This window comes from Eulemur rufifrons, chromosome 28 (assembly GCF_041146395.1).
Source record: "Eulemur rufifrons isolate Redbay chromosome 28, OSU_ERuf_1, whole genome shotgun sequence".
Taxonomy (NCBI): domain Eukaryota; kingdom Metazoa; phylum Chordata; class Mammalia; order Primates; family Lemuridae; genus Eulemur; species Eulemur rufifrons.
The window spans coordinates 61713771-61739265 of NC_091010.1; the positions used below are offsets into that span (position 1 = coordinate 61713771).

Sequence of the window (25495 nt, forward strand, 5' to 3'; positions counted from 1 at the left end):
GTCTCACTCTGTCACCCAGGCTGAAATGGAGAGCAGTGGGACCATCATAGCTCACTGCAGCCACCTTCAACTCCTGGGCTCAAGCAATCCACCCGCCTCAGCCTCCTGAGTAACTGGGACTACAGACACCCTCCACCAAACTCAGTTAATTTTTTTTAGAGTGGGGTCTTGCTATGTTGCCCAGGCTGGTCTCAAACTCCTGGACACAAGCCATCCCCCCACCTTGGCCTCCTAAAGTGCTGGGATTATAAGTGAGCCACTGCATCCAGCCAGCCCAAAGTGTTTCTGAAGAAGGGAATGGATCAGAATTTTAACTAAAGATTTAAAATGGAACCTCCTAAACTTCTCTTTCTATAGCACACTGTCTCTCTTCCAGGGGAATTGAGATGCTCATTAACGTTTGTTAAATTATAAAAATTATAGGAGGCTACTGTTTTGGACTAAGCTCCTGCACTAGGCCCCAACAGATCAGATTAAAAATCAAAATAAAGTTACTCATGCTAAAGTTCCATGTTACCAAACCATGTTATTTGACCTAAGAAATCTGGAAAGAGAGATAACTGCCCAACTTATTATCCTAACCAACACAGCACCAACCTCCTCCCCGCTATGCAGTTGAAAATCTGTGTATAATCTTTGACTCCCCCCAAACTTAACTACTAATAGCCTGCTATTGACCAGAAGCCTTGCAGATAACAGTTAACATATATTTTGCATGTTACATGTATTATACACTGTATTCTTAATAATAAAGTAAGCTAGAGAAAAGAAAAGAAAATGTTATTAACAAAACCATAAAGAAAATATATTTACTATTCATCTTTTTTTTAGAAAAGATTGGTGGGGGGCAGGGGGTGCGGGTCTCATTATGTTGCCCAGACTGGTCTCTAACTCCTGTCCTCAAGTAATCCTCCTGCTTCAGCCACTGAAATAGCTGGGGTTACAGGCACAAGCCATTGCACCCAGTTTATTTACTATTCATGAAGTGGAAGCCAGTCATCATAAAGGTCTTTATCTTTGTTGTCTTCACATTGAGTAGACTGAAGAGAAGGAGCAGAAAGAGGAGGGGTTGGTCTTGCTGTCTCAGGGATGGCAGAGGCTGAAGAGGTAGAGGAGGAAGAAGGGGAGGCAGGAGAGGCGAGCACACTTGGTGTAACTTTTATTGAAAAAAAAATTCACATGTAAGTGGACCTGCACAGGTCAAACCTTGCATTGTTCAAGGGTCCACTGTATAATCTTAAATATGTAACCTGATGTTAACTAACCAGTTCTTTTCCTATTATTCTGTCTCCCTGGCCCCTCCTTACAAGGAAAGTAACTTTTGAATGGACCCATCTACTCTTCCTTCTTTGTTTCTGCTTTCTTCAGCCCTTCTCTGTCTATAAAACCAACCTCTTCTGCTCAGTTCATGGAACACTTACTCTATTTCATGGAATCAGGTGGTTGCCCGATTCCAGAACTGCAAATAAAGTCAATTAAGATCTTTAAACTAAATTGATTGTAATTTTGTCCTTTGACAGGTTGCAAGTGCAAATGACATTGAAATCAACCAAACAAAAAAATTTCATGGTTGGGGTTGGTCCCTACTTCTCAAAGGAAGGTCAAGATTTAGGAAGAACCAACCTCTACCATAAAAAAGATTCAAACCCAAAAGAGTGTGATTTTTCTTTAAAGTTGTTCATTGCAATGAAAGTTTCTATATTTGAGATACGAGGTTCAAGGAGAATAAAACCATCAGCGGATGCAGGCTTTCTTTTTTTCTTTAAGTTTCCAGAGAAAGGAAAGTGAGTTTCCACTGCACTTCCATTTTCCACTGGCTTCCTCATGGTGTCAGATGAGCGTTCCAGAGCGCCTCTGGGATAGCCCTCCAGCTCAGGGAAGCAAGTGATTAAAATGTAACTCTCGGAGTATCAGCGTATGCGAGAGAAGGGGTGGGGTGGGCGACACTCCTCCAGCTCTAAGACAACTTTGTTTCTTAGGAAGGAGGCGTAGCGGGCACTTGGCGCCCGGCCTCCCAGCCCCGGGAACGCCCACGCGGCGCCAAGGAGTGGGAGCGAGTCCGAAAGCCGAAACCCGCCCCGGGCGCACGCGGGAAGCCCCCGAGCCCGCGCGTCCCGCGGCACACCCGCAGGTGCGTCCCGCCCACCCGGGGCCACTTCTCCCGGGACGCCCACCGGGCAGCTGCGGGGGCCGAGGCTCTAAAGCGGAAGGAGGAGGAAGGTGGGGGCGTGGCCTGGCAGGCCCCGCCCCGGTCCCGCCCCGCCCCGCCCCGCGCGCCCAGAGCGCCCGATTATAGCCGATGACTCAGGGCGGAGCTCCGCATCCAACCCGCGGCCGCGGCCAACTTCTCTGGTTGGGACCAGAAGTTTCTAGCCGGCCAGTTGCTACCTCCCTTTATCTCCTCCTTCCCCTTTGGCAGCGCGGAGGCTATTTCCAGACACTTCCAGCCCTCTCCGGCCACGTCATCCCCCTCCTTTAATTCATAAAGGTGCCCCGCGCCGGCTTCCCGGACACGTCGGCGGCGCGCAGGGCTCTCGCTCCCGCGACGAGGAGGTGCCCGCGGCGGCCCGGCTAGCGACTCGGCGCCCGAGGCCCGCGCCCCACACCCGCACCCGCCTTCCCGGGCCGACCCCGACCCAGCATGAGCGCTGCCACCCACTCGCCCATGATGCAGATGGCGTCCGGCAACGCCGCCGGCGACCGCGACCCCCTGCCCCCCGGCTGGGAGATCAAGATCGACCCGCAGACCGGCTGGCCCTTCTTCGTGGACCACAACAGCCGCACCACGACGTGGAACGACCCGCGCGTGCCCCCTGAGGGCCCCAAGGTGAGCCGCGCCCTCGACGGTCGGCGGGGAGCAGGCCCGGGCCGGGGCCGGCCGGACTGGGCCGGGCTGCGGTCACGCGAGGCCCGGTCCCCGGGGGTCGGCGCAGGCCACCTCCCGGGGGACACTGGCACCACCCCACACACGCCGGGGGTGGACCGGCCGCTCCCGAGCGCGCTCTGCCGCGCCCCAAAGAGTCTCCCCGCGGACCCGCCCTTGACGCGGTGAGGCGAGAGGAGGCGCCCGGAGGGGGTGGCCCGGGACGTGCGACCCGCGTGGTGGCACCGGGTCCTGTCCACCGGCTCGGTGCGGGGGGGCGGAGGCCCGGGGGACAAGAGCTGGCCCGGTGTTCCCGGGCGCGGAGTGGAACGGCCGGCCTGGTCAGCACGGGAGGCCCGGCGGGCCCGGCCGCGGCCTCTGCCGCCCGCTCGGCCCCGGGCCGGAGCCCCTTGACCCGCTGCTCGGCGGACGCGAGGGCGCCACCCGCACCCTTGGGCGGTGGTCTCTGGGCAATGTTTACTAACTCTTCGGGTTCCACAACTTGGTTGAGGGGACTTTACTCGCCTGTCAGAGGCATTGAGTGACTCAATAGGCTGGTGTAAAAACATTTTTTCCTTTCTGCATTTGAAATTGAAATTGTGTTATTGTTTGAAACTGCTTTCAATAAGAGAGTTTTCTAGTATGACTTGTAAAATAAAAAACTGTGTGCTTTTCTCCTAGTTTCTAGATTAGAGATGAGACTGTCTCTCATAGTTGGCCATTGCTTTACACTACAGAGAAGAATGAGATACACATATATATACACGTACATATATATGTGTATGTATATGTTTATAATGGCATAAGTTTCCTTCCTTGTTATGGTATTAAAATACTTAGGATTTGTTTCCAGTTTACAAATAACTGGGTAGTGATACTCTTGTGAATACAGAAGTATGCCTCATTTACATATACTCAAGGATGTATACTTCTTAACACTCAGGAGCATGAAAATTTGAAAATATAAATTTGGAACGAGTCTGTTAATTTAAAAAATTATAATTAGCAGTACTCTTGCAATTTTCTATAAATTTGGGCTCTTTCAAATTAAGAGTTTGGAAAAATAAATATACTTTAAGTAACTGTTACTGCTGTGTGCGCAAAATAATCAATGCAGTAAAGAGCTGGTAAATTATTTTGAAGATTTAAAAACTCACCAAATTAAAAGTGCTTTATAAACAGTTATTGTAGAAGAAAGACCCTGTATTATCTCCCTTCATTTTTATTCACTTTTTTTTCTTAAAAATATTTCTAAAACTGGTGCCTAACAGTGAGATACTGTACATTCAAGCAGTTTACATTTACAAGAAATTGATTGTGTATTTATTCCTGAACTAGTACAAAAGGCTGTGTAATTAGCTGGGATGGGCACAATTTTATATATATACATTTTTGTGTTCTGTTCAGTCCATTATTGGGTGAAACCTAAGCTCATTTCAAACCATCCTTACTGCAGTCTGCATGGATTGTAGACAATCATTAGTGTGCTGTACAACTTTATTTTAAGGCCGCCTTCCTGTAGACACAGAGACAGTCAGAATCTGCTGTCACTCTTTGTTGTGAGTGAAGATCAAGTTTGAACATAAACATTACTAGCACTTGTTGTCAATATGAAACTTACCCAACAAGTTGGGATCTTCCTGTACCCACCTGGTAGATGGGTTAGTCTGTGGTTTCATAAACCTTATTAAGGGGAAAAAAACAGGTTGAATTACTAATGTTGTTCTCAACAAACAGAAATTAAGAAATACTAAATCAGAAGTCTGATGCTGGAAAAGTTAATTTGAAAATATAACAGTCAACATTTTAAAGTTGAAAGGCCCTTAAAGATCTTTTAGTTCAGGTTTTTTTTTTTTGAGACAGGAAAGTCCCTGCTGCCCCTTCCCCTTCCCTCCCCAACCCCCCCTTCTTTTTTTTTTTTTTTTGCAGCAGGATCTGGCTCTGTCACCCAGGCTGGATGGAGTGCAGTGGCAGCTCAATCATAGTTCACTGCAGCCTCAAACTCCTGGGCTCAAGCGCTCCTCCTGCCTCAGCTTCCTGAGTATCTGGGACTACAGGTGCACACCACCATGTCTGGCTACTTTTTAAATTTTTTGTAGCAGTGAGGAGGTCTTGCTATGTTGCCCAGGCTGGTCTTGAACTCCTGGGCTCAAGTGATCTTCCTGCCTTGGCCTTCCAAAGTGCTGGGATTATAGCCACGAGCCACCACGCCAGGCCAGCTTCTTTATTTTTTGATAAAGAAACCCAGAGAGTTCAAGTGTGTTTCTGAAGGGCACCCAGCTAGTACCAAAGGCAAGGAGAGAACTAATATAAGGAAAGTCCTGATAAGAAGCCAAGTACCTGTGTAGAAGTTAGAAGTGGCTTGAATGTTTTATGAAACTGTGAAGCATGCAGGCTGGAATACTTGATTATCTTTGTGTCCTCCTGGTCACCAAGGTAGTGGGTCGCTGACCTCTGTGCTGTGGTTGCTTGGATTTTGATGACTCAGTGTGATCAAATCAAGAAAAGAGTTCTCTTTACCACATTAACTACTTGGGATTTGTCAGCTTGGCACAAAAACGTAAGGTGAAAATTAACATTCGGTCCTTGAGCTGTTTGGGCTTCATTGCCTTCAACTGTGCTTTGATCCACATGGAATATCTGAATGACTAATTCATTTTCACATATATGAATTACATCTGACTCCAGACTATAGTGGAAAATCCTGCAATATTATTTTACATTAGAAAGTGGCTTCTCGAGACATAATGAGGAAAGGGCCCTGTCATAAAACAAAGGGCAATTTTGAAGGAGCTGAGCTGAGGCCCTTCCAAGCAGCCTCATCTTCAAGAGGCAGTGCTGTCAGTCACTAAAGTGCTGTTCATTGAGGGTGAAAACAAGAGAAGCCTCTCCCTTTGGGGAGGACTCAGCTCAGGATGTTTACTATCTAACCATGTTAGTAAATAAATGGCCTTTATGGAAAGAAGAAAAAGACTAGAACTGTGTGTTTTATTTAGTCTTACACTCTTTCGTCTCACAGTTGATGCTCTGCTTTCCCCTGAAGTGGTCAGAGCAATTCTTTTATCCCCATTTTTACAGGGGGAGCAAGTGAAAGCAAGTGTCTTACAGTCATTGCAGAGGCAGGACAGCTACAGGCGAAGATGTTGGGTGTCATCCAGCACCATTCTAAGCAGGTGGACCTCCCCACCTGCAGTCTTCTTGGATTTTGATTTTCTGCACTCTTGCACGCCCCACTAATCTGGCAAGTTCATACCAGTCCAGGCCCCTTCCTGGCAGAGGCTGGCATTCACTTTGGCATCAGGAGATGCACAGTTCCAGTGCAGCTTCTCCTCCCTGAGTAAACAGAGGCAGATACTCTGGAGTATTGTTCTCTGACAAACCTCCCTGAGATGGGAGACCTCCCTCACCGAGCAGGGCTGTTCTAGCTCTGTGCATGTGTAAGGTCACCAGCCTGGCAGTCTCCAGGGGAGCCTTTTAAGAACACAGATTGCAGCTGTGTTGCATACTCGCCATCCCGCCCATCCCCATATTAAATCTGAATTGCTCAGGGTAGGGCCCAGAAATCCACAAGTCTAAAAAGATTTTCTGGTGGTTCTGATTGTGCCAGACTGGCATTGGGAGCCACAGATGGCCTGTGGTCCCACCTTGGGGAGGGGGAACTGCAGCTTAGCCTACATGTAGGCCCTGGAATCCCTCAAGAAGTGCCTGCTTAACATTTAACCTGCAGAGCCTCTACCCCAGCCTCCGTTTTTTGGTTTTTTTTTTTTTTTTTCCTTGGGGAAACTCTCTTGATGGATGCCTGGGCTTCTGGAGGTGTGAATGGGGGGGGGTAACATGGGGAGGGAGTGGACACAGCACCATGTGCGTCTGGCAGAGTGGCAGTACAAGAGTGGGGGAGGTGGTCAGACTCAGGGCAGTCCCAAGACCCTCCTATACCCCAGGAAGAAGCAAGCCAGAGCCTTTTGTCTTGCTCTCCTTGCAGAATCTTACCATAGTAATTTGACAGATTATACTTAGGCGCTGAGAGAGGGAGGTAGAAACATCCTTTCAGAGAAAATTGGAAATGTTTTAAGTTATGATTGAAGTAGAGAGACCCATTTATTCTGCTTCAGGTTCAGCAAGCCTCCTGAATTTTCTTGAAGATGAGATCATTTTGCTCTTTCCATATCGATTGTAAGCTATTGTGCCTCTTAACAGAGTCAGAGCACAATCAGGAAATGAGTGGCCATTCTCTCCTTCATATTTCCAGCAAGTTGCAGTAATGGCTGAGCAAATTCCTTTGCAACTGGATGAACAGTGATTTGCTGGGGGGAGGAGGGAAGAGGCAGATGAGGAGCATGGCCAGATGCCTTGGGCTCATCCAGGCCTTCATTTTCTCTCTGAAGAACAGCCTGTGTCTGGCTCATACAAGAACTGACTGCACCTCTGAGAACGTAATTTGTCCCCTGTTTTGCAGAGTAGATTTGCCCTTTATGAGAGAAGAGTCAGTACACAGGAACTGTGGCGGCGTTTGACGTTAGCCAGGGCTGGGAAGGCTTAGCTGTTGGATGCTATCGGGGCTGGTTGTGAGTCAGAAAGCTTCATACCACCCGAGAGGCTTGATTAGCGCCGTCCTTTTTTCTGGAATGACGCACAGTTGCCTTATATAAACCACTGTACATGTTTATTACTTTTTATTGACATTTAAAAATGATATTCTGATGCTTATCATCTAAAATAGGAAGCCATACATAATCCACACCTACTCTTTCTCTAAGTTTTCCTGTTTTGATATTGCTCTTAGACATTTAAGAGACCTTACATAGGAAAACTGGGAGCTCAGGATGAAGGCCTTGCTTCTTAGGAATCTCTGGGACCCTCTAGTACTGACGAACCCTGTGAATCATCTTGTCACTCTCGACTGTTATTCTCCAGGCTTTCTCTGGCTCCTCATTGTGGTGAATCGAGTCCACACCGCTGATCTGCTTTTGCCTCAGAACATAGACTCACAGTGGGACTTTTGAGGCTCGGCTCCACAGCCCCTCATTTTGCAGGTGCATGGGTTGATCTCTGTCCCTCATGCGGCACTTAAGATACTGTGTGAGATATTTGGTGGTATTAAGTCTTCACGTATTTCAATGAAGATATCTTTGGGACCTTGGCAGCTTTTTAGGAAGCCAGGCACCTTGCAAAAGCTTAATCAGAAAGAATTTCTTTGGGAAGGAATGAATGTAACGTTTTTTTGGTCTGTCAACATATTTATATATATGTGCCAGATATGGGTAGGTGCTTTAACGAACTGTCTCTCTTTAAATTCTCAAAACAGCTCTCTGAGATAGAAACTATTAGGTGTGTCTTACGCGTGAGGAAACAGACTTGGAGAGATAATGTCCTGGCCTATGGCAAAACAGAAAGACTTTTGTGGCTTTAACCCTACCTGGGTTCCTGAAGGGGTGCCAGGCAGACTTGCTTTCAGGAGGCCTGGCTCTTCCCATTCAGGCACAACTGTAAGTAATAAACAGCACCGAGTTCATCTTTGTACAGTTAAGCAGAAATTTTGGCCTATTTCTTGAGCCTGGGTCTGAACTTAGGAGATGGGCCGGAGTCTCTACTCACTCATTCATCCCATCTGAAATGTAGTGAGTGCCCACAGTGTGCAAGTCATAGTGGTAAACACCATGTGGAGAACATCTCTGCCCCCTTGGAATGCTGTTCGCCACAAAGGATGTCCTGCTTCTCTCTGGTCAGAAGCAGGCTATCCTGCTCTGGACTCCTTGTTACTTTAAGTTGAATCTTTTTTCAAAGCTCAGCACTTTCCTGCTTTGCTTTGGGGTCCTGTCCCTTTTGGGAGATCTGGGGGCAGAGTCTGTTTCATCTGTCTGTCTCTCGGTGCCTGGCAGGGTCTACAGGCTCAGAAAAAATCGAACAAATGATTCTGTGTGGAGACGGGTAAAACGTGGGCCTGGGCCCTGAGTGTACAGGCTGGTTAAAGAAAAGCTGCCTTTCCAGGCACAGTGGCTCACGCCTATAATCCCAGCACTTTTGGAGGGTGAGGCAGGAGGATCACTTGAGGCCAGGAGTTCAAGACCAGTCTGAGCAACGTAGTGAGACCCCCATCTCTACAAAAAATAGAAAAATCAGCCAGGCATGGTGGTATGTGCCTGCAGTCCCAGCTACTTGGGAGAGGCTGAGGCAGGAGGATCACTTGAGCCCAGGGATTTGAGGTTGCAGTGAGCTATGATGATGCCACTGCACTCTAGCCCAGGTGACAGTGAGAACCTGTCTCAAAAAAATTAAAAATAAATAAAAGAAAAGCTGCCTTTAATGAGTGTAGATGGATGTGTGTCACAGCAAGCCTTCTCTTGGTTCCTAAGACTGCAGTGTTATCCTGGGCTCCTGAATGTCCCCCAAAGGCCTGTTCCTTTTTATCACTTTCTGAATGGCCTTTTCTGCACAAAGGACTTCAGTATTGATTCCCTAAGTTCATCCTTATGGGTCTGGAGACGCTCTCTTTCATTTCCACCAGTGACACAGCATCTTCGAGCAGGCCTGCGGGAGAGGGAGGCTGGGAGCTGGCAGCAGCCAGACACTGCTGATCCGTGGCCACAGACAGTGGCCCCCAGTGCTGGGAAAGGAGTCTCTTTAAAGATGTTTTCTTCGTGTGGCTGGCAGTAAGATCAGACACTGTAAACATGAAGCTTCTTATTCACTCTTAATTCAGAAAATCCTAGAATTGCAGACTGCTCTCTGCCTGCGTCAGGAGCCTGTAAACAGCTCAGCTGCCCAAGAGCTCCCAGCACAGAGCTGGTGCCCTTAGTGAGTTGAGGTGAGACTTTCCACTGAAAATTCCTTAGCTTCCTACTGGGGAAAAAAACATTTCCTATTTCAAAATAACTTCCTCAGTGTTCATTAAAGTAGAATAATATATTTTTTTCAGTTATTTAAAAAATTTTTCTTTGACAATGAATAAATGAATGAATGGTTTAAATATCCAAACAGTGGGAGAGTAGGAAACCACCTACATGTGCAGAAAAAGGCAGCCACTTCCCTGGTTGGACCTTCGGGATCAGTGCAGCAGACCCTCAGCATCTGAGTGGGGCCAGCTCTCCTATGTGACTTGAACGGGGTCTTCTCCCTTCAGAGGCTCCATTCTGACAGTGTCCCCATGCTGGGTGTGGGTGCAGTCCCGCGGCTGTGGTGACTCAGATTGGAGCCGAGTGCCCTCACTCTCGCTTGCCCTGCCTTGGCTGGGCCGATGAGTCAGCACAGAGCGCTGTGCTGGCTCCCTGACCCAGAGCACACTTGAACTGAATGTTCCAGGTCTGAGCCTCAGCGCAGCTTGGCTGGGCAAAATGAAATGCTTTCCCCGCTGCTGCATTTTACCCTGGGAAGATGAAGGTTTTGAAGACATTAGTCTCACAAATGTTATCACACAGCATACAGGTGTGACAGGAGTAGCAAGAAGGTTGGCATATACCTGGCCTTATCATCAGAGAAGCCTGGGTTCTAGAGATCTTAGGTAAATCAGTCACCCTCCCTGAGCCTCGGTCTGCCCTCCTGTAAAATAGGCATATCAATAGTCCTGTCCAGCAGGGTTCTGAGAATCAGGGGAGATGGTGCGTGGGAGGCGATTAGTTCAAGGCCTGAGCTGAAGCATGTGTGCAGCCCCTGGAAACACAGCTGCTGCTGTGGAATGGAAAGGTGTTGGTGGATAGGTGTTTGTCTTCCCCACACAGTGGGCCGTGCAGGCTATAATGGATCTTGCAGTTCTCAGATAGAAGTCTTATTTCTTAGAAGCTAGGCCTCCTGTTGTTCCCGTTGTACCTAGGTTAACCGACTCCCCTTGACCAGTGTTCACATGGTCCTCAGAAGCCCTCCCTGGGGCTTCCTGTGCCCCTTATGAGTGTAGTGTGTAGATGTGCAGTAACACACACACAGGCATCAGATGAAGGTTGTGGGCCTTTTGGACCCGGATCAGGCCCCAACCCCATCCTCTGCCCAGGACAGGCCGGGGGGACTGTGTTTCCTGCACTGAGCTGTATGGAGTGCTGTGTTTGCCCTCCACCCCAACTCCTTCTAAGAAACAAGACTTCGGGCCTGTCTGAGAGCTGCAAAATCCATGTAGAGCCTGAACAGCCCACTGTGTGGGGAAACCAAGGAGTTGGGGAGGCGGGTGGTCTCTCTCACCCATGGCTATACAGCCCCAAGAACAGTACCAGGCAGGGCCTAGGTTCCCAGTCTGTGTTGAGGGGAAGCCAGGCTGCCATAATGAGGGGCTGGTCATCTGCACAGCTGTTCTGGACCCAGCTCTAAGGGTTATAAATGTCACCACAGATGAAAGGAGAGGGAGGGTTTTTCTAATTGCCACCACCCCTCTTGAGGGGAATATGGCGGCTGTGGGAGAAATGCATTGAGAAGCTGCTTGGGGTGGGGACAGGAGTCCCCCCAGGAATTCCCCCCAAAGGTCTCATCATCATTCAGAGAGGGTACCCCTGCCAGAGCTGCAGCTGATGAATTGGAGGTTTTTTCCTTTTGGAAAATTGTATTTTGTACAAAATGCCTACCTACTGATGCCCTACACACTGATAACTCACAAACACTTGAGTGGTTGGTGTCTAGCAGATGGAATAGCCAGTGATTGGCCAGTATTTTCGCTTCCAGTATGAGACAAATCCTTGGAAAGGTACCAGATGGGGAGAATCTCTTTTCCTGGGCTCTATGTAAAATCAGACAGAGTTTGCTTCCTGGTATGGAAATTTCAGGTACTTTTCCATCTGTGGGTTGTGGCTTTGGATTGATTCAAGCAGGTGGCCCTGCTTTGCTTTTTTTTTTTTTTTTTTTTTTTTTCTCTGAAGAGGCGGCAGGTCATTTCTACTTTGCCCTGAGCTGCTGCCTGTGCACTCACTTCCTGTGTGACCTTGGCCCACATCCCGGTTCCCACCTGTGCTGCAGGGGATCCTTGAGGAGGGTTGCAGGGTGGGGCCTGTGAAGAGGCTGGATGCTGACTGGAGTTCCCAGCATGCCCCCAGCAGGGGAATTACCCAGCAGCTGCTATGGTGTCCGGCCTGAGGACCATTTACATGTCCCTTAGAGGATGTTGAGGAGACACCAGCAGGTGTTCTGCTGCCAGGCAGATCCTCCTGTGCCCCAGCCTGGCCGGGCTTTTCTCCCCTAGGGCCGGGGGCGGGTGTGTGTGTGTGTGTGTGTGAGAGTGACTACAATCGGTGCAGTTGGGTGTTGCTTCTCAGCGGTGGGTTTGTCTGTGGTGCAGGCCCCTTCCCCAGAGCAGCTGATGAGCCTGTTGGAGCGAGAGGGCAGTTTAGGGCTCAGTTCCTTGAGTGTTTTTGGCTGTGTTTGTTTCCAGGTTGTGAAACTTCAGGTATAGTCCTCAGTAGAGAAAGTGGCATCCTTGCTCATGTGCTCTTAAGACTCTCAGATAAAGGGGCTTTAACTCTAACCAGCTTATAACCAACTTAGTGAGAACCACTGAAGAATTAGGCTTTGTAAACAATAAGCCCAACTAACTACTGCTCCAGAAAAGCTGGGTCTGTTAGTAACCATTTGTGGAATGAAGGAGCATGATTGTCTAGAGCACGGAGCAGCTCGGAATTTACAAAGACTCATGCCTTATTTCACTTAACATCTTGCAAAAATCTCTGGGAGACATGGGGATTCTTACAGCTGAGGAAGCTGAACCTTAGTAGTAGGGAGTCGTGTCTGAGTCCACGTAGCTGGTGAGCCCAGGGAGGGACTGGAACCCAGGGTAGCAACTCAGAGACCAGGGCTCATGCTGGTTTGTCCCAGTTCATTTGGACTTAGCTGCAAAGACAAGCAGTGTTCATTTTATCTTCTAAAAAAAGTTTTCTCCAGTAGAAACACATGGGGACATCCATCTCAATCCCAAGATAAAATTTATGTGTTTTGATAACAGGCGTATCAGATAAAGCCTCCAATAACCTGTGACTTGTGATTGCTTACAGAGTTTGTGGTTAGCACAGACCTCCGGTCTCACCAGGAGTCTCATGACAAAACCTAACTCCTTGGATGTGCTATAAATGGACTTTGGTGGAATGTGGACTTAGCTTATTTTTCAGAATTTGCCCAGAGTCTGTTATGAGCCCAAAATGGGGGTGGGGGTAGGGGTGGGGGAGACCCTATATCACAATCCAGTGGGAACTGAAGGAATTTTGATTTTGGCTATAGGGATGCAAATGGCTGTTTATTTATGTATCAAATGGGCAATAATACCTAATTCACTCATGGCCTGTCATAACAAGCAGAAAGTTTCGTAGGGTGTTGAAGCTCAATTCTGTTTGTGCTTTAGAAGAAAGTTCGTTTTGTTTGTTTCCTCCCTGGTAGAGCTGAACCAACCCACCTGTTGTTGCTCCGGGTCCTGGCCATATGCAAGTTCCAAGATTCCTATTTTCCTCCATCTTTTTTCTTTGTTTTAGACATTTTGAAGTATTGCTAGTAAAACTCAACATCTGACCCTGTGAAGGCTCTTCTGGCCTAAAAACCCAGTTAATAGAATCTGTGTCCTACTTAATTAAGAGTCCAGGGCTGTCGAGTCGAAGGTGCTGCGGGACAGCCCTCAGCGTTGCCTTTGTTACTCTTACCCTTCATTCAGACCACAGTGAGGGGAGCTGTGGCTTGGAGGTGTTAAGGCCACTTTTCGAAGAGTGCTGCGCCATTGAGCCAAGATTGGGGGAGGCCACTGTGTACAGGGGACCAGTTGTGGGTGGGTCAAGGCACACCCTTCTCCACGGTGGTCCCGTGAATGTGCATGTGCCCAGTGTATACCTAGCTAGGCAGACACCTAGCAGGTGCCTAAGAGCTGTTGTTCCTGCTGTGCACTAAAGGCACGGGGGTTGGGGTCAGCAGCTTCCTCTTTATTTGGGACACAAAACTTTGGGGTACATTGGATTCCAGCGATTTCTGATGTGATTTGAGTGCAGTTAAAAGTGGTCATTTTTAGATTTCTGTGACATTAACTTTTCCTTGTTTGGGGGCCTTGTGTAAATGTTTAGCTAGATGGGACCTTGGAAATCAGGCCATGGAGAGTGTCAGAGCTGGAAGGAACTTTCGATCACCATTTCTCAGTGCAGTTCTGTGGGCTTCATCACACACCTGCTTAATCAGGGTTTCTTGGAGTTGGGCTTAGAGTCTGCCTTTCTTTTTTGCATTTCCTGGATACTCCAATGCCCCTTGGAATTTGAGAACCACTGCTTTGTAGAACATTTTTGGGCCTCCCCTTCATTTTACAGGTGAGAAGACTAAGGTCCAGAGAGGGAATGCCAGCTGCTTACATAACACTCGTATTTAGGGACAGAGCTAGAGTTAGGACCAAGTGCAGCCTCTTCCCAGGTCTCCTGTCTGTCCTCGTGGCACTCATGTTGCTGTTAAAAACAAGTCACACAGTTTAGACGTGCTCTTGAGCAAACAAGTCCAACAGCTCACCAAAGCTCAAAACCTGACCTCAGGTTTTCTCTAAAAATAATATCTTGCACTTAATAGGACAAATTTTGGTTCATCTGGGGTAATTTTTTCATTTTCATCTTGGCCATCTCATGGAGTTGTTTGGCACCCTGAGATGCATCTCAGAGGATTTTTATGCAATGCACAAACAAGGAGGTAGAATTAACCAATTGATTTTATGAATTAATGAATGTAGTGAGATAAGCAGTGGAAGTCAGGACTCAGCCCTTGGGCTCTTATTTCCTAATTGGATTTTATATAATATATATTCCTGACGTCTTTACCCAGAGATAAGGATAATGAGCTGAGCTGCTGCTGCTGTGATTAAGTGGCGGCAGAGATCTGCTTGGTTACTGTGACTGCGCCCCTGTCCCTGTCACACAGTCGCATAGAGCTGCCCCCACCCCGAGGGAGCAGAAACCCAGGTCCCCCAAAGTCACAGTGGGGCAAGTGGTGGAGTCTTACCACAAAGATGCTCATGTAACCAAGCATCTGGACTCATGTTTGAACTTGAGAGTACTTAATGGACTAAAGAGACATGCTTTAGTCACATTCTAGGGGAATTATAAATATTACACATTTTTTCTTTTACTTTTTTCATTTAAAAAATGTCTTTTTTTGCTAGATTGTGATGAAACACCATAAAAGAGAGAAAGGGCAATTTAATTCTTCCAGGCAGTGTTTTTTACTTAGTAAAAACAGAAGCATTTACTGTCATGACTCTCGTGGAGTAGGAACATTAGAAGGTGGGGCCTGTATTTCCAGTACAGACCTTGTTGTGGATGGGAGTTTAATTTTTGTTTTAAATTATTCATTCATATGGAAGTGTTTAATTGCCTCTTTTGCAAAATTCATGTTTTTTTTTTTTTTAACTTACCTAAACAGTGTTTTTCTAAACAAAACCCCACCAGAGTGGAAGGAAAACTTTTAGATGCAGTGCTTACAATGAGACACATGGTTTTTTATTATATGACATAGTGGGTCATTAATTCACAGGGACCCAGGAGTCCAGATCTCAGGATTGTAGGAAGAACATCCCAGGCCACCCATGCCCAGCCTCACCATCCCTGCCCTCCAGCTTGTGCCTACCGGCAGCGGCAGGTCTCAGTGGACCCCACGCTCAGACATGAGTCTCGTGGAGGCCTCCTTGCCCACTTTTCTTCCTGGGGGCCCCTTCCCTTCAATGTCCTCAGCCCTGCGTCACTCTCACTGCCTGACGTGTTTTAGTTCTCCTCTCCATGCCCTCCCACCTTGCTGGGGCATCTCTTGTAGTGGTCAGAACACCCGGGAGGGTGGATGTCGGTCCCCACTTCCAGCTGGGCCCCTGGATCCTCTAGCCCGATCTTCAGCTCAGTGCTGACTTTCAATGAGCTCAGCTTCTGGCTGCTGCTCTGACAGCACCGCCCCATCCCTACAGCGACCACCTTCTCTGTTCACTGACCCAGACACGACACTGGAAAGACCCAGGCTGATGGTTCCAGGAAGAGGCTTGGCTGCCACAGTTCCTTGTGCAGGCAGGGTTGTTCTTCCTTCCTCTCCTTTTCCTTTCTTCTTCCCTTTACTCTTTCCATTGAGGCGCAAAATGGATTCAGTGAGATGCATAAAATGCACAGCTCTTAGCAGGCTCGCTCCAGTGCCTTCTGGATCCAGGACTCTCCCCAGGAGGAGCCAAGCCTCAGCCAGGCCTGTCCAAGGGTTCCAGGCCCTGGAAGGATCTGGCTGCCAGGGAGATGGACTTGTGCTTGAAGCTGTCCCCAGTTAAAACCAGATAGTGTGGGTGGGGTGTGGCAGGGGATAGGTGGTGTGGGGTCCAGGGAAGTGTGCAGTTTGATGGGCTTTACAGAGGTGTGCCCCCATTTACCACCACCCAGAGAGAGAATATTTCCATCACCTCAGAAAAGGTCCTTTCAAGACCCTCCCTGGCCACTCCCATCTCCTCCAGAGGTGATCACCATTCTGACTTTTGTCACCATTGATTAACTTTGTCTTTCACTTTTTATCCCTTTGACACTTTGGAGTCTAAAGAGCATAATTTTGTGCCTGTTTAGGGAGGAAACTCGCATTCGTTGCCAGCCTTCCGGGCTGCCCTCTTGCTGTGCTCTTATAAAACTTGACAACATTTCTGCAGGGCCGGTGTTGCCAGCTCTATTTTCTAGAAAAGGAAATAAAGGCTTACAGAAGTGGGAGAGTTATCCAGGCTCACAGAAGCATTCCCAGCAGGGGTAAGAGTGGAACTGAGACCCTCTCTAGGCCAGCCTCCACCCTTCCCCGGACCTCGGCGCCCCGCGCCCCCTTCACGCATCCTTAAGCCTTCTCACAAGCCCCTTGTTGGCAGGGATTGTGCCTTGCTGGTTTGGTAGCCTCGTGGGACTCATCAGCACAGAGGCAGGATATGTGCGCAGGGTAGTCAGTGGATGAGAGTTTGCTAACTGCTTGGTGGCTAGGTAGGGTGTGCGGATGGCCAGGAAGAAACAACAGGCCCCAGGGCAGCCAGCAAAGGTGACATGAAAGGACTTATACAGGCCCCGATTTCGCCTAGAGGGAAGGGTGCCCCATGAGTGGACAAAATGCCCCAAGGCATGTTTTGACTCAATGCTGAGTAGCAGAGGGTTTCTTCAGTACCTCTTGCTGGCGGCCTCCTCATGTGTCTGTCTCACAGCAGGAATTTGGTTCTGAATGTGAGGCCTGGACCCACTCCCGGCCCTTGGGTGACCTGAAAGTTAAGCAGGCTAACATAATGCTGCCACCCTAAGCACGTGGGTATTCTAATCTGAGAATGCCTGTCTGCCCATGTCCCCAAGGACACGGTGACACCCTTGCCTTTCCTGTGAGCTGGAGGCCCTCCAAGGGGCAGGGTCTCAGCAGGAGGGAGGCAGTTGATGGGCCCAAAAGGACTAAGTTCCAGGGTCAGCCACCTGGTGCCCAGGCCTGCACACAAATAGAAACATCACAAAATTAATGGTCTGTTTGCTCAAAATGCAGATCAGCCTTCAGTGTCCTTACTTTTGGCCAATTTTGCAGCAGTAGAAATTGTACCCTGCAGGCTCATAGATTCTTTGCCTTTGGTGTTTGCTGTTCAGAGAGATGCCTCTTTAAGGAAGGATCACTCTCCTTAATAATTGACCTACTCAGATATGTACAAGTGACACAGATCAATAGGTCCCCTCCTCTGTAAAAGGACCCTCTAGTGTTTAGGAGACAAGGCTTCTGTTGCATGGCCTCTGCTTGGTGAGAGATGGCATTGCCCAGTGAGTGACTGGCCAGCCCTGTTGTCTGAAATAAGATCTTTCCCTGTGGTACATCTGGAACTTGGCCTTCTCAAGGGTCCCAAAATAGCCAGGCCACTGAAGGGAGAACTTCATGAGAGGATATAAGAGGGAGACCCCAACTGTTTCTCTCCCAAACAGGCTTTGTTGTGTTAAAGAAAAAAATAATTCAATGATGCTTGTTAAAGCGTGCTAATGAAGACTTGGCTTAGAACCATTTAGATAGGTTTAGGGACCTCCTCAGTGGAGTCTGTCAGTGGGGGAGAGAGATTGGGCTCAACGACGAATACAGCGTGGACAAGTGGGGATTTACAGCCAAGGAGCAGGGTGGGGTCAGTGGATGGAAAATTACTAAGAGGAAACATCAGGAGTGAGGAGGATTCTGGCTAAACTGACTTAACAGGATTCTTGCCGAACACAGGCCCGGGTGGCCAGACATCACCTAGGGGATGGTAGAGGATGCGCAACCTGATCGGATATCCAAACTGCGTTCTGTGTTTGGGCCCAATACAAATCTGTGTTGTTGGGAAACGTGAGGGCCTTTTTGGAAGCAGAAGCCTGCTGTCATTCAGCAGTTGGGATTGAACCCTGCTCCTGGGGATCACCTTCTGGTCTGGGTCAGCGACTCTCCTACATACACTGCTGCCCTTTGTCACCCAGAAGAGAAACCTGTCTTACCAGTTTGGGAAATTGGGAGCTCTCTGTGCTCAACGGATACCTTGGCTCACCTGCCTTCTCCTGATGCCCCTGATTCTTAGCTGCCAGCCAAGCAGCAGCCTCCGTGGGGGCATGGGTGGGAGGCTGGGTGGGAGGCTGGGTGGGAGGCTTGATGGGAGCAGGGGCTGTGGAGCAGCTGGGCTCCCTGTGCTTGGCCGTCCTGGCTGACTGTGGGGCCCAAATCGCTCTGGAAGAGTGTCACACTCTCCTCTGCCAGGGGTGTTTTTTTCCCAGTCTTCCCAAAGAAACTGGTCTGAAATTTCTCCTCTTTTTATTTCAGGAAACTGCGTCCTCTGCCAATGGCCCTTCCCGGGAGGGCTCCAGGCTGCTGCTCGCTAGGGAAGGCCACCCTGTGTACCCCCAGCTCCGACCAGGCTACATTCCCATTCCCGTCCTCCATGAAGGTGCTGAGAACCGGCAGCCACACCCTTTCCACGCCTATCCCCAGCCTGCGACGCAGCGATTCCGAACGGAGGCGGCAGCAGTGGCTCCTCAGAGGTCCCAGTCACCTCTGCGCGGCATGCCAGAAGCCACCCAGCCAGACAAACAGTGTGGACAGGTGGCGGCAGCTGCGGCAGCCCAGGCAGCCCAGCCCCCAGCCTCGCATGGACCTGAGGTAAGGCGGGCCTGCCCGGGGCTGGGAGCGAGTTGCTGTGCTGCTTAGGCTGGGTCCCCGCCCCTGACGGTGTCCTGGGCCAGGCACCTGTTAACATGCAGGGCATCGGGGCCTGGCCTGCAGCATCAGAGGTCACCCAACAAAGACAGGTGGACAGTCCCACATTATCCCGCAACGTTTCATAGGCGCGTTTTTCAGGTGGGCAAGGCAGGAATTACATGGCTTATTTTCATAGTTACGGAATCGGGGCTCAGAAGGGGAAACTGTAAACTGCTTGGTTCAAATGCACACTGGTGGGAGTAGCAGAGACCAGAAACCTGGCCTTTTGGCTCCCGATTTCACTGCTCCTTATTCACGCTGGGCTTTCTATTTCAGAAACAGAAGAGATAGTTGTGTATTATTTTGTTGAGTTCAGTACTTATGGATAAAGCTTAGCTTCCTGGAGCTACGTTGATGTGAAAATGAGACTCCATACCTGCCCTCACAGTGTACCACATTTAAAAAGGAAGTTCAAAAGAAGGAGTCATCAGCCTGAGCAAGAGCAAGATCTGTCTCTACTAAAAATAGAAAAAATTAGCCAGTTGTGGTCGTGTGCACCTGTAGTTCCAGCTACTGGGGAGTCTGAGACAGGAGGATCATTTGAGCCCAGGAGTTTGAGGTTGCAGTGAGCTATCATGATGCCACTGCACTCTAGCCCAAGTGACAGAGCGAGACCCTGATGCAAAAAAAAAAAAAGAAAAGAAAAGAAAAAAAAAATGAGTCAGGAAGGCAGCTGCTTTAAGATGGGGTTTTAATCCTGAAACGAAACACTTCAGGGTGTGGTGATAGATTCAGTGCATTAATAGCTAAAAAATAGTTCTTAATCTGGTTCTTAGCAGAGATTTGAGGAGTCCCTAATAGGATTCCTGAGCAGTAAGTCCTGTTCATTTTCCTGTCTGCAGATCATGCCTGCAGTTGTGTCTACTGGCATTGTTCTCCAGCACGAATTCTCATTTCCTATCTGCACCCAGAGTCATGATTGCCTCTCGGCTCTGCTCTGAATCTGTTCAGTTTCACAGCCTGCTTGGGAATGAACAGTCATAGTTAATGTGGGATACTGGGAGGCTTTTTTGCTTTCTTGGAGAAAGCAGTGCCTGTATTTGTAGTGCTTTTACTGTAAAAAATCAATGTGACACATCAATCAGAGAAATCTTAGCAAATGTAAGCTAACAAAGCCCTTAAAAACCAGCTAGGGAAATGTCTTTTTCATTTTCTAGGTGACTAAAAGGTGGCACAGAAGGGAAAGGGGCTTGACCTGCGTCGGGCCACACGGGGAGAGTGGGGGGTGCAGCAGCTCCCACTCAGCTGAGTTCACTGCAGATTAGTAGAGAAAGGGTTAAGGTACGAGGAAATGAGATGACATGTAATAACAACAAATGCAATGTACTGTGCGCTTCCTGTGTGTTGGACTCATGCTCAGGCATGTACACAGGGGATTTTACTTAATCTTCACAGCAGCCCAGTGAGGAAGGGGGCATACTCTTTTCCTATATCAAAGGAAGCTGAGAAAAGCTACAGAGCTACTAAGAATTTGAACCTCTCAGTTTTTTGGGTTTTTTTGTTTTTGTTTTTTCTTTTTTTTTTTGAGACAGAGCCTTGCTCTGTTGCCTGGGCTAGAGTGCCGTGGCGTCAGCCTAGCTCACAGCAACCTCAAACTCCTGGGCTCAAGCGATCCTCCTGCCTCAGCCTCCCGAGTGGCTGGGACTACAGGCATGTGCCACCATGCCCGGCTAATTTTTTCAATATATTTTTTGTTGTCCAGCTAATTTCTTTCTATTTTCAGTAGAGATGGGATCTCACTCTTGCTCAGGCTGGTCTTGAACTCCTGACCTTGAGTGATCCTCCTGCCTTGGCCTCCCACAGTGCCAGGATTATAGGCGTGAGCCACCACACCTGCCTGAACCTCTCAGTCTTAGCCGGCACGTGTTGAAAATTGAAATATTTACTGATGGCAGGTCTTAGGAAATGTGTTCCCCTGAGCAGGTGCACAGTGGAAGGCCCAGTTGGAGTGCCAAGGCAGAGGGGTTGTTCATGGGGCCACGCCCTCTACCTTTTGTCTCTTGCAGCGGTCCCAGTCTCCAGCTGCCTCTGACTGCTCGTCCTCGTCCTCTTCCGCCAGCCTGCCCTCCTCTGGCAGGAGCAGCCTGGGCAGTCACCAGCTCCCCCGGGGCTACATCCCCATCCCTGTGATACATGAGCAGAACGTCACCCGGCCAGCAGCTCAGCCCTCCTTCCACCAAGCCCAGAAGACCCACTACCCAGCACAGCAGAGTGAATACCAGACCCACCAGCCTGTGTACCACAAGATCCAGGGGGATGACTGGGAGCCCCGGCCTCTGCGGGCAGCATCCCCGTTCAGGTCACCTGTCCGGGGCGCATCAAGCCGGGAGGGCTCGCCAGCCAGGGGCAGCACACCGGTGCACTCCCCGTCGCCCATCCGTGTGCACACCGTGGTCGACAGGCCTCAGGTATGGAAGTTAGGTGTCAGCAGACTGGCCACAGTGGCATCTCTCCAGGGACGGAGGAGCTCTGCTGTGCCATGGATTCCCCCACAGCTGTGCCTGTGTGTAACTGGAGGAAAGTGAGATTTGGGGAATTGCTGGTCATCAACAGAAATGCAGGATGAGGCTCTGAGCCCTCAGCACTTTCTGCAGTTTTTGCTTGGCTGATCATTTTCCATTGCAGCGGCTGTAGGGACAGAGGAAAAGGCTCAGCAGAACTTACACACCTGGGACCAGGTTCCTTAGTGCCCACCACACCCTTTCAGGGTTCTTCCCACCCCATGCATGCTCCAGCCACAGTCTCCTCTCTGGTTCCTTCCTCACTGTTACCCCTCCACTCTGAGAGCTTGTTCTGCCCATTCCCTACTCTGTGTCTTTGATCATGTTCAGCCACTCCCTGAAATGCTCACACAATCCAAGTTCTCCCCGTCCTCCTCTAAGGGACAAGCCAGTTTTGTCTCTTCCATGAAGCCTTATCTTTCTCAGGATGCCTTGTATGAGTTCCTTGTGGTTCAGCATGTGATTATTCTGTGCATTTCAAAAGTGTTCATCTTATCTCTTCAGCTCAGCACTGAGCCTGACCACAGGGACCATGTCTTCTACTTTTCGCCTCCCTTTGCAGTTGGATACCACGTTGCCTGGCTGATGCATCAGCTGGCTGTGGCGACGGGGAAGCCATCCTGGCCTGCTGAAGGTTGTGGGCACGGGTCTGCTTAGTCTCCACTGGAGATGTGGGATGCTGGTTCCTGGAGGAGGAAATCATTTAGTTTGACCAGCTTAGCGGCAGAACATTCGGCAGCCCTGGGCCCCCTCTGGCTACAACTTGAGCAGCTGAATTAATTCTTTGCCCCAGTTTTTAAAAGGAAATCCCTGTGAACAAGTGTAGGGTATCACCACAAACACTGATACTGTCCAGGGCCCTGGATCAGAGCACCTCCTTTTAAAAATTTTTAAGCTTTTTTATTTGGAAATAATTTCACCCTTAGAGTTGTAGGAATCATACAAAGAAATCGTCCCATATACCTTTCACTGGGAGTTCACTGTTTGTTAACTTTTTGCTGCATTTACTTTGTCATTTCTTCTCTCTTCCCTGTGTATTTTAACTATTTGGGAGTTAGTTGCAGATGACATGTCTCCTTACCCCTAAATACTTCAGCACATATTTTCCTAAGAAAAAGATATTCTCATTCATAACCACAGTAGAATTATTAGATTCAGGAAATTTAACACTCTTAAAACATTATTATGTAATACACAGTCCATTTTCAAATCTCCATTACAGCAGTTTTTCCCATGCCAAGATCTAATCCAGGGTCATGAGCACTGCATTTAGATGTCGCTTCTCTTTAATCTTCCTTCAGTCTGAAACGGTCCCTTGGCCTTTCTGTGCTTCTGTGGCTTTGATGTTTTTGAAGAGCTCAGGCCGTAGGGCATCCTCTCTTAAGTGTTTCTGAAGTCACTTCTTGCACAGCCATTGTTTGTAAACCCCAAGGAAGGGCAGTGTGATTGGTTGGTGAGTGGTGACGGCCAAAGTTGAGGACATCTGATTGGCAAAAGAGATTTGATGGAAGGGGAGGTTGCTTGTGTTTAGATAGTGAAGGGTCATACCATGTCCATACTTGGGTTCTGCGATCCTAGGAAGCAAGTACTACTTGTAGAGAGAGAGCTACTTTCCCACATACTATTCTCATAATCAATGAAAGAATATTTAATACTACTTTTATACCCATTAACCTTGTTTATAGTAACCTCCCTTTTATAGCTTGCTCAAAGATCCCTTCTGGGACGCTTTCAAGGACTTGTGACCTAACTGAACATTATAGTGGAATTTAGTATTTCGAATTGGGAGTACTTTAGAAGTAATATAGTCTGACACTTTTCCAGTTGACGAAATTAGGGCATGTGAGATTTTTAGAGGTTTTAGATATTCCCTGATATGCTAGAAGAGCCAGGATATTTCTGTTTTGAGCATAGCTCATTTAAAAACCAGTCACGTGAGAAACTGCAGCCAGAGGTCAGCACCGAGATGCTGCATCATAGCTGAGTGTTAGGCTTTGGCACAAACGTGCTGAAGCAAAATTCTTACAGTATTAGCTATTTTAAGCATCTTGCTTATTCTCAAAAAATACATCAGTCTGGGCCTAAACCACTAGGCTGTCATAGGTTTAAAAAAACAATCCTACGTTTTCTGAAACAGGAGATGAGAAGGTCACACCGTGAGCAGAGACTGTCTACGCAGCGTAAGGAGGAAGGACCAGTGTCAGCCAGTCCATGGCTGCATCACCTGAGGGCTGGAGTCACTCGGGACTCTGCTCTGAGCTAACCTAGTTCAGCAGTCAGCATGAGTTTTTGTTATTTCCGTTTTTGAAAATTATATTGATTTTCTTTTCATTGCCTTAAGAATACTGTCTACAGAGAAATTTGGTGAGAGGTAACAAACTCGTACCCAAGGTGATCAGTGGAAGCCTAACTAATGGTTTGGTCACCTACCTAATTAATATGTTTTTATTTTGTAACAGCCCATTGGTTGACTTTGAAAATCTTTATACTGTTAAACTTTTTTAAAAAAAATCCACTTTCCCAGTTTTCTTTCTAATCTGTATTAGCTACAAACAACTGTCTGTGACTTTCAGCCACTTATTACAAATATCTTTGTGTCCTTTTCTCTTTCTCTCAGCAGCCCATGACCCATCGAGAATCTCCACCTGTTCCCCAACCTGAAATCAAACCAGAAAGTAAGCCAGGCCCAGCTGGACCAGATCTCCATCCTGGACACATCCCGATTCAAGTGATCCGCAAGGAGGTGGATTCTAAACCTGTTTCTCAGAAGCCCCCACCTCCCTCTGAGAAGGTGGAAGTAAAGCTTTCCTCTGTTCCTGTTCCTTGTCCTCCTCCCAGCCCTGGCCCTTCTGCTGTCCCCTCTTCCCCCAAGAATGTGGTTGCAGAAGAGAGGGCATCCCCCAGCCCTGCCCCTGCAGAAGCTATACCCCCAAAACCAGCAGAAGCTGAGGCCACCCCAAAACATCCAGGTGTGCTGAAAGTAGAAGCCATCCTGGAGAAGGTACAAGGGCTAGAGCAGGCTGTAGACAACTTCGAAGGCAAGAAGACTGACAAAAAGTACCTGATGATCGAAGAGTATTTGACCAAAGAGCTGTTGGCCCTGGATTCGGTGGACCCTGAAGGACGAGCTGATGTGCGTCAAGCCAGGAGAGATGGTGTCAGGAAGGTCCAGACCATCTTGGAAAAACTTGAACAGAAAGCAATTGATGTCCCAGGTCAAGTGCAGGTCTATGAACTTCAGCCCAGCAACCTTGGAACCGATCAGCCTCTGCAGGCGATCATAGAGATGGCAACAGACAAGACAGAGAAAAGTGCCGGAAGCGGAGAAGGTCCCCAAGCGGAAACCCAGCATCCAGAAGCCAAAGCAGCAGCAACTTCAAACCCCAGCAGCACGACAGACACAGCTGGTAACCCAGCAGCACCATAGTCTCTGCGCCGTACAAATGAGACTCGGAGACTTGGAACTGATGTGTGCTTTAGGGAATTTTAAGTTGCATGTATTTCAGGGACTTGAAGTCAGTTGGATTTTGTTATTTGTAGGTTGGTACATAGTAACTTGCGTGGAGGCAAAACACTAATAAAAGGGCTAAAAGGAAAATGATGCTTTTCTTCTATATTCTGTACAAATAAAGAAGTTGCTTGTTGTTTCGGAAGTTAAATTCCATTGCTTATTGTTCTGGGGCCCTCTCTGTACATGGGCACCACAGGTTAGCTGTGGCTGGAGCTGTCTTCCTATAGCTCTGGACTGAAGAAGTTTTTTGGAGGATTTGATGGGGAGTCAATTTCCCATCACATAAATATGAAACTTATTTTTCAGAAATGTTGCCATTTAGTGGGATGATTTCCTTCATCTCATAATTAAAATACCTAACTTTAGCTAGAACACAATGTGTAAGGAGCCATAGGAATTATCTGTATGTTGGATGACTTTAATGCTACATTTAAAAAAAGGAAAATAAAGTAATACTGTAACTCAAAA

The 25495-nt window shown here is 48.3% G+C and overlaps 1 protein-coding gene across 2 annotated transcripts; it reads left to right on the plus strand.

Moving 5' to 3' along the window:
- Window positions 1-2319: 2319 nt before the first annotated feature.
- Window positions 2320-25495, plus strand: BAG3 (BAG cochaperone 3). Of its 2 annotated transcripts, none has more exons than XM_069460238.1 (4): window positions 2320-2827; window positions 18581-18916; window positions 21022-21423; window positions 24134-25495. In XM_069460238.1, the coding sequence occupies exons 1-4, from the start codon at window positions 2642-2644 to the stop codon at window positions 24941-24943; spliced, it is 1734 nt and encodes a 577-aa protein (XP_069316339.1). In that variant the 5' UTR covers window positions 2320-2641; the 3' UTR covers window positions 24944-25495. The 2 variants fall into 2 exon arrangements, with proteins under 2 accessions (XP_069316339.1, XP_069316340.1); XM_069460239.1 differs by having other exon boundaries at window positions 2383-2827; window positions 24137-25460.

Coding starts and splice junctions, on each gene's coding strand:
- BAG3 (XM_069460238.1), top strand. CDS start 2,642: ATGAGCGCTGCCACCCACTCGCCCATGATGCAGATGGCGTCCGGCAAC. Junction 18,917..21,021: donor CAGCCTCGCATGGACCTGAG/GTAAGGCGGGCC, acceptor TGTCTCTTGCAG/CGGTCCCAGTCTCCAGCTGC. Junction 21,424..24,133: donor CCGTGGTCGACAGGCCTCAG/GTATGGAAGTTA, acceptor TCTTTCTCTCAG/CAGCCCATGACCCATCGAGA.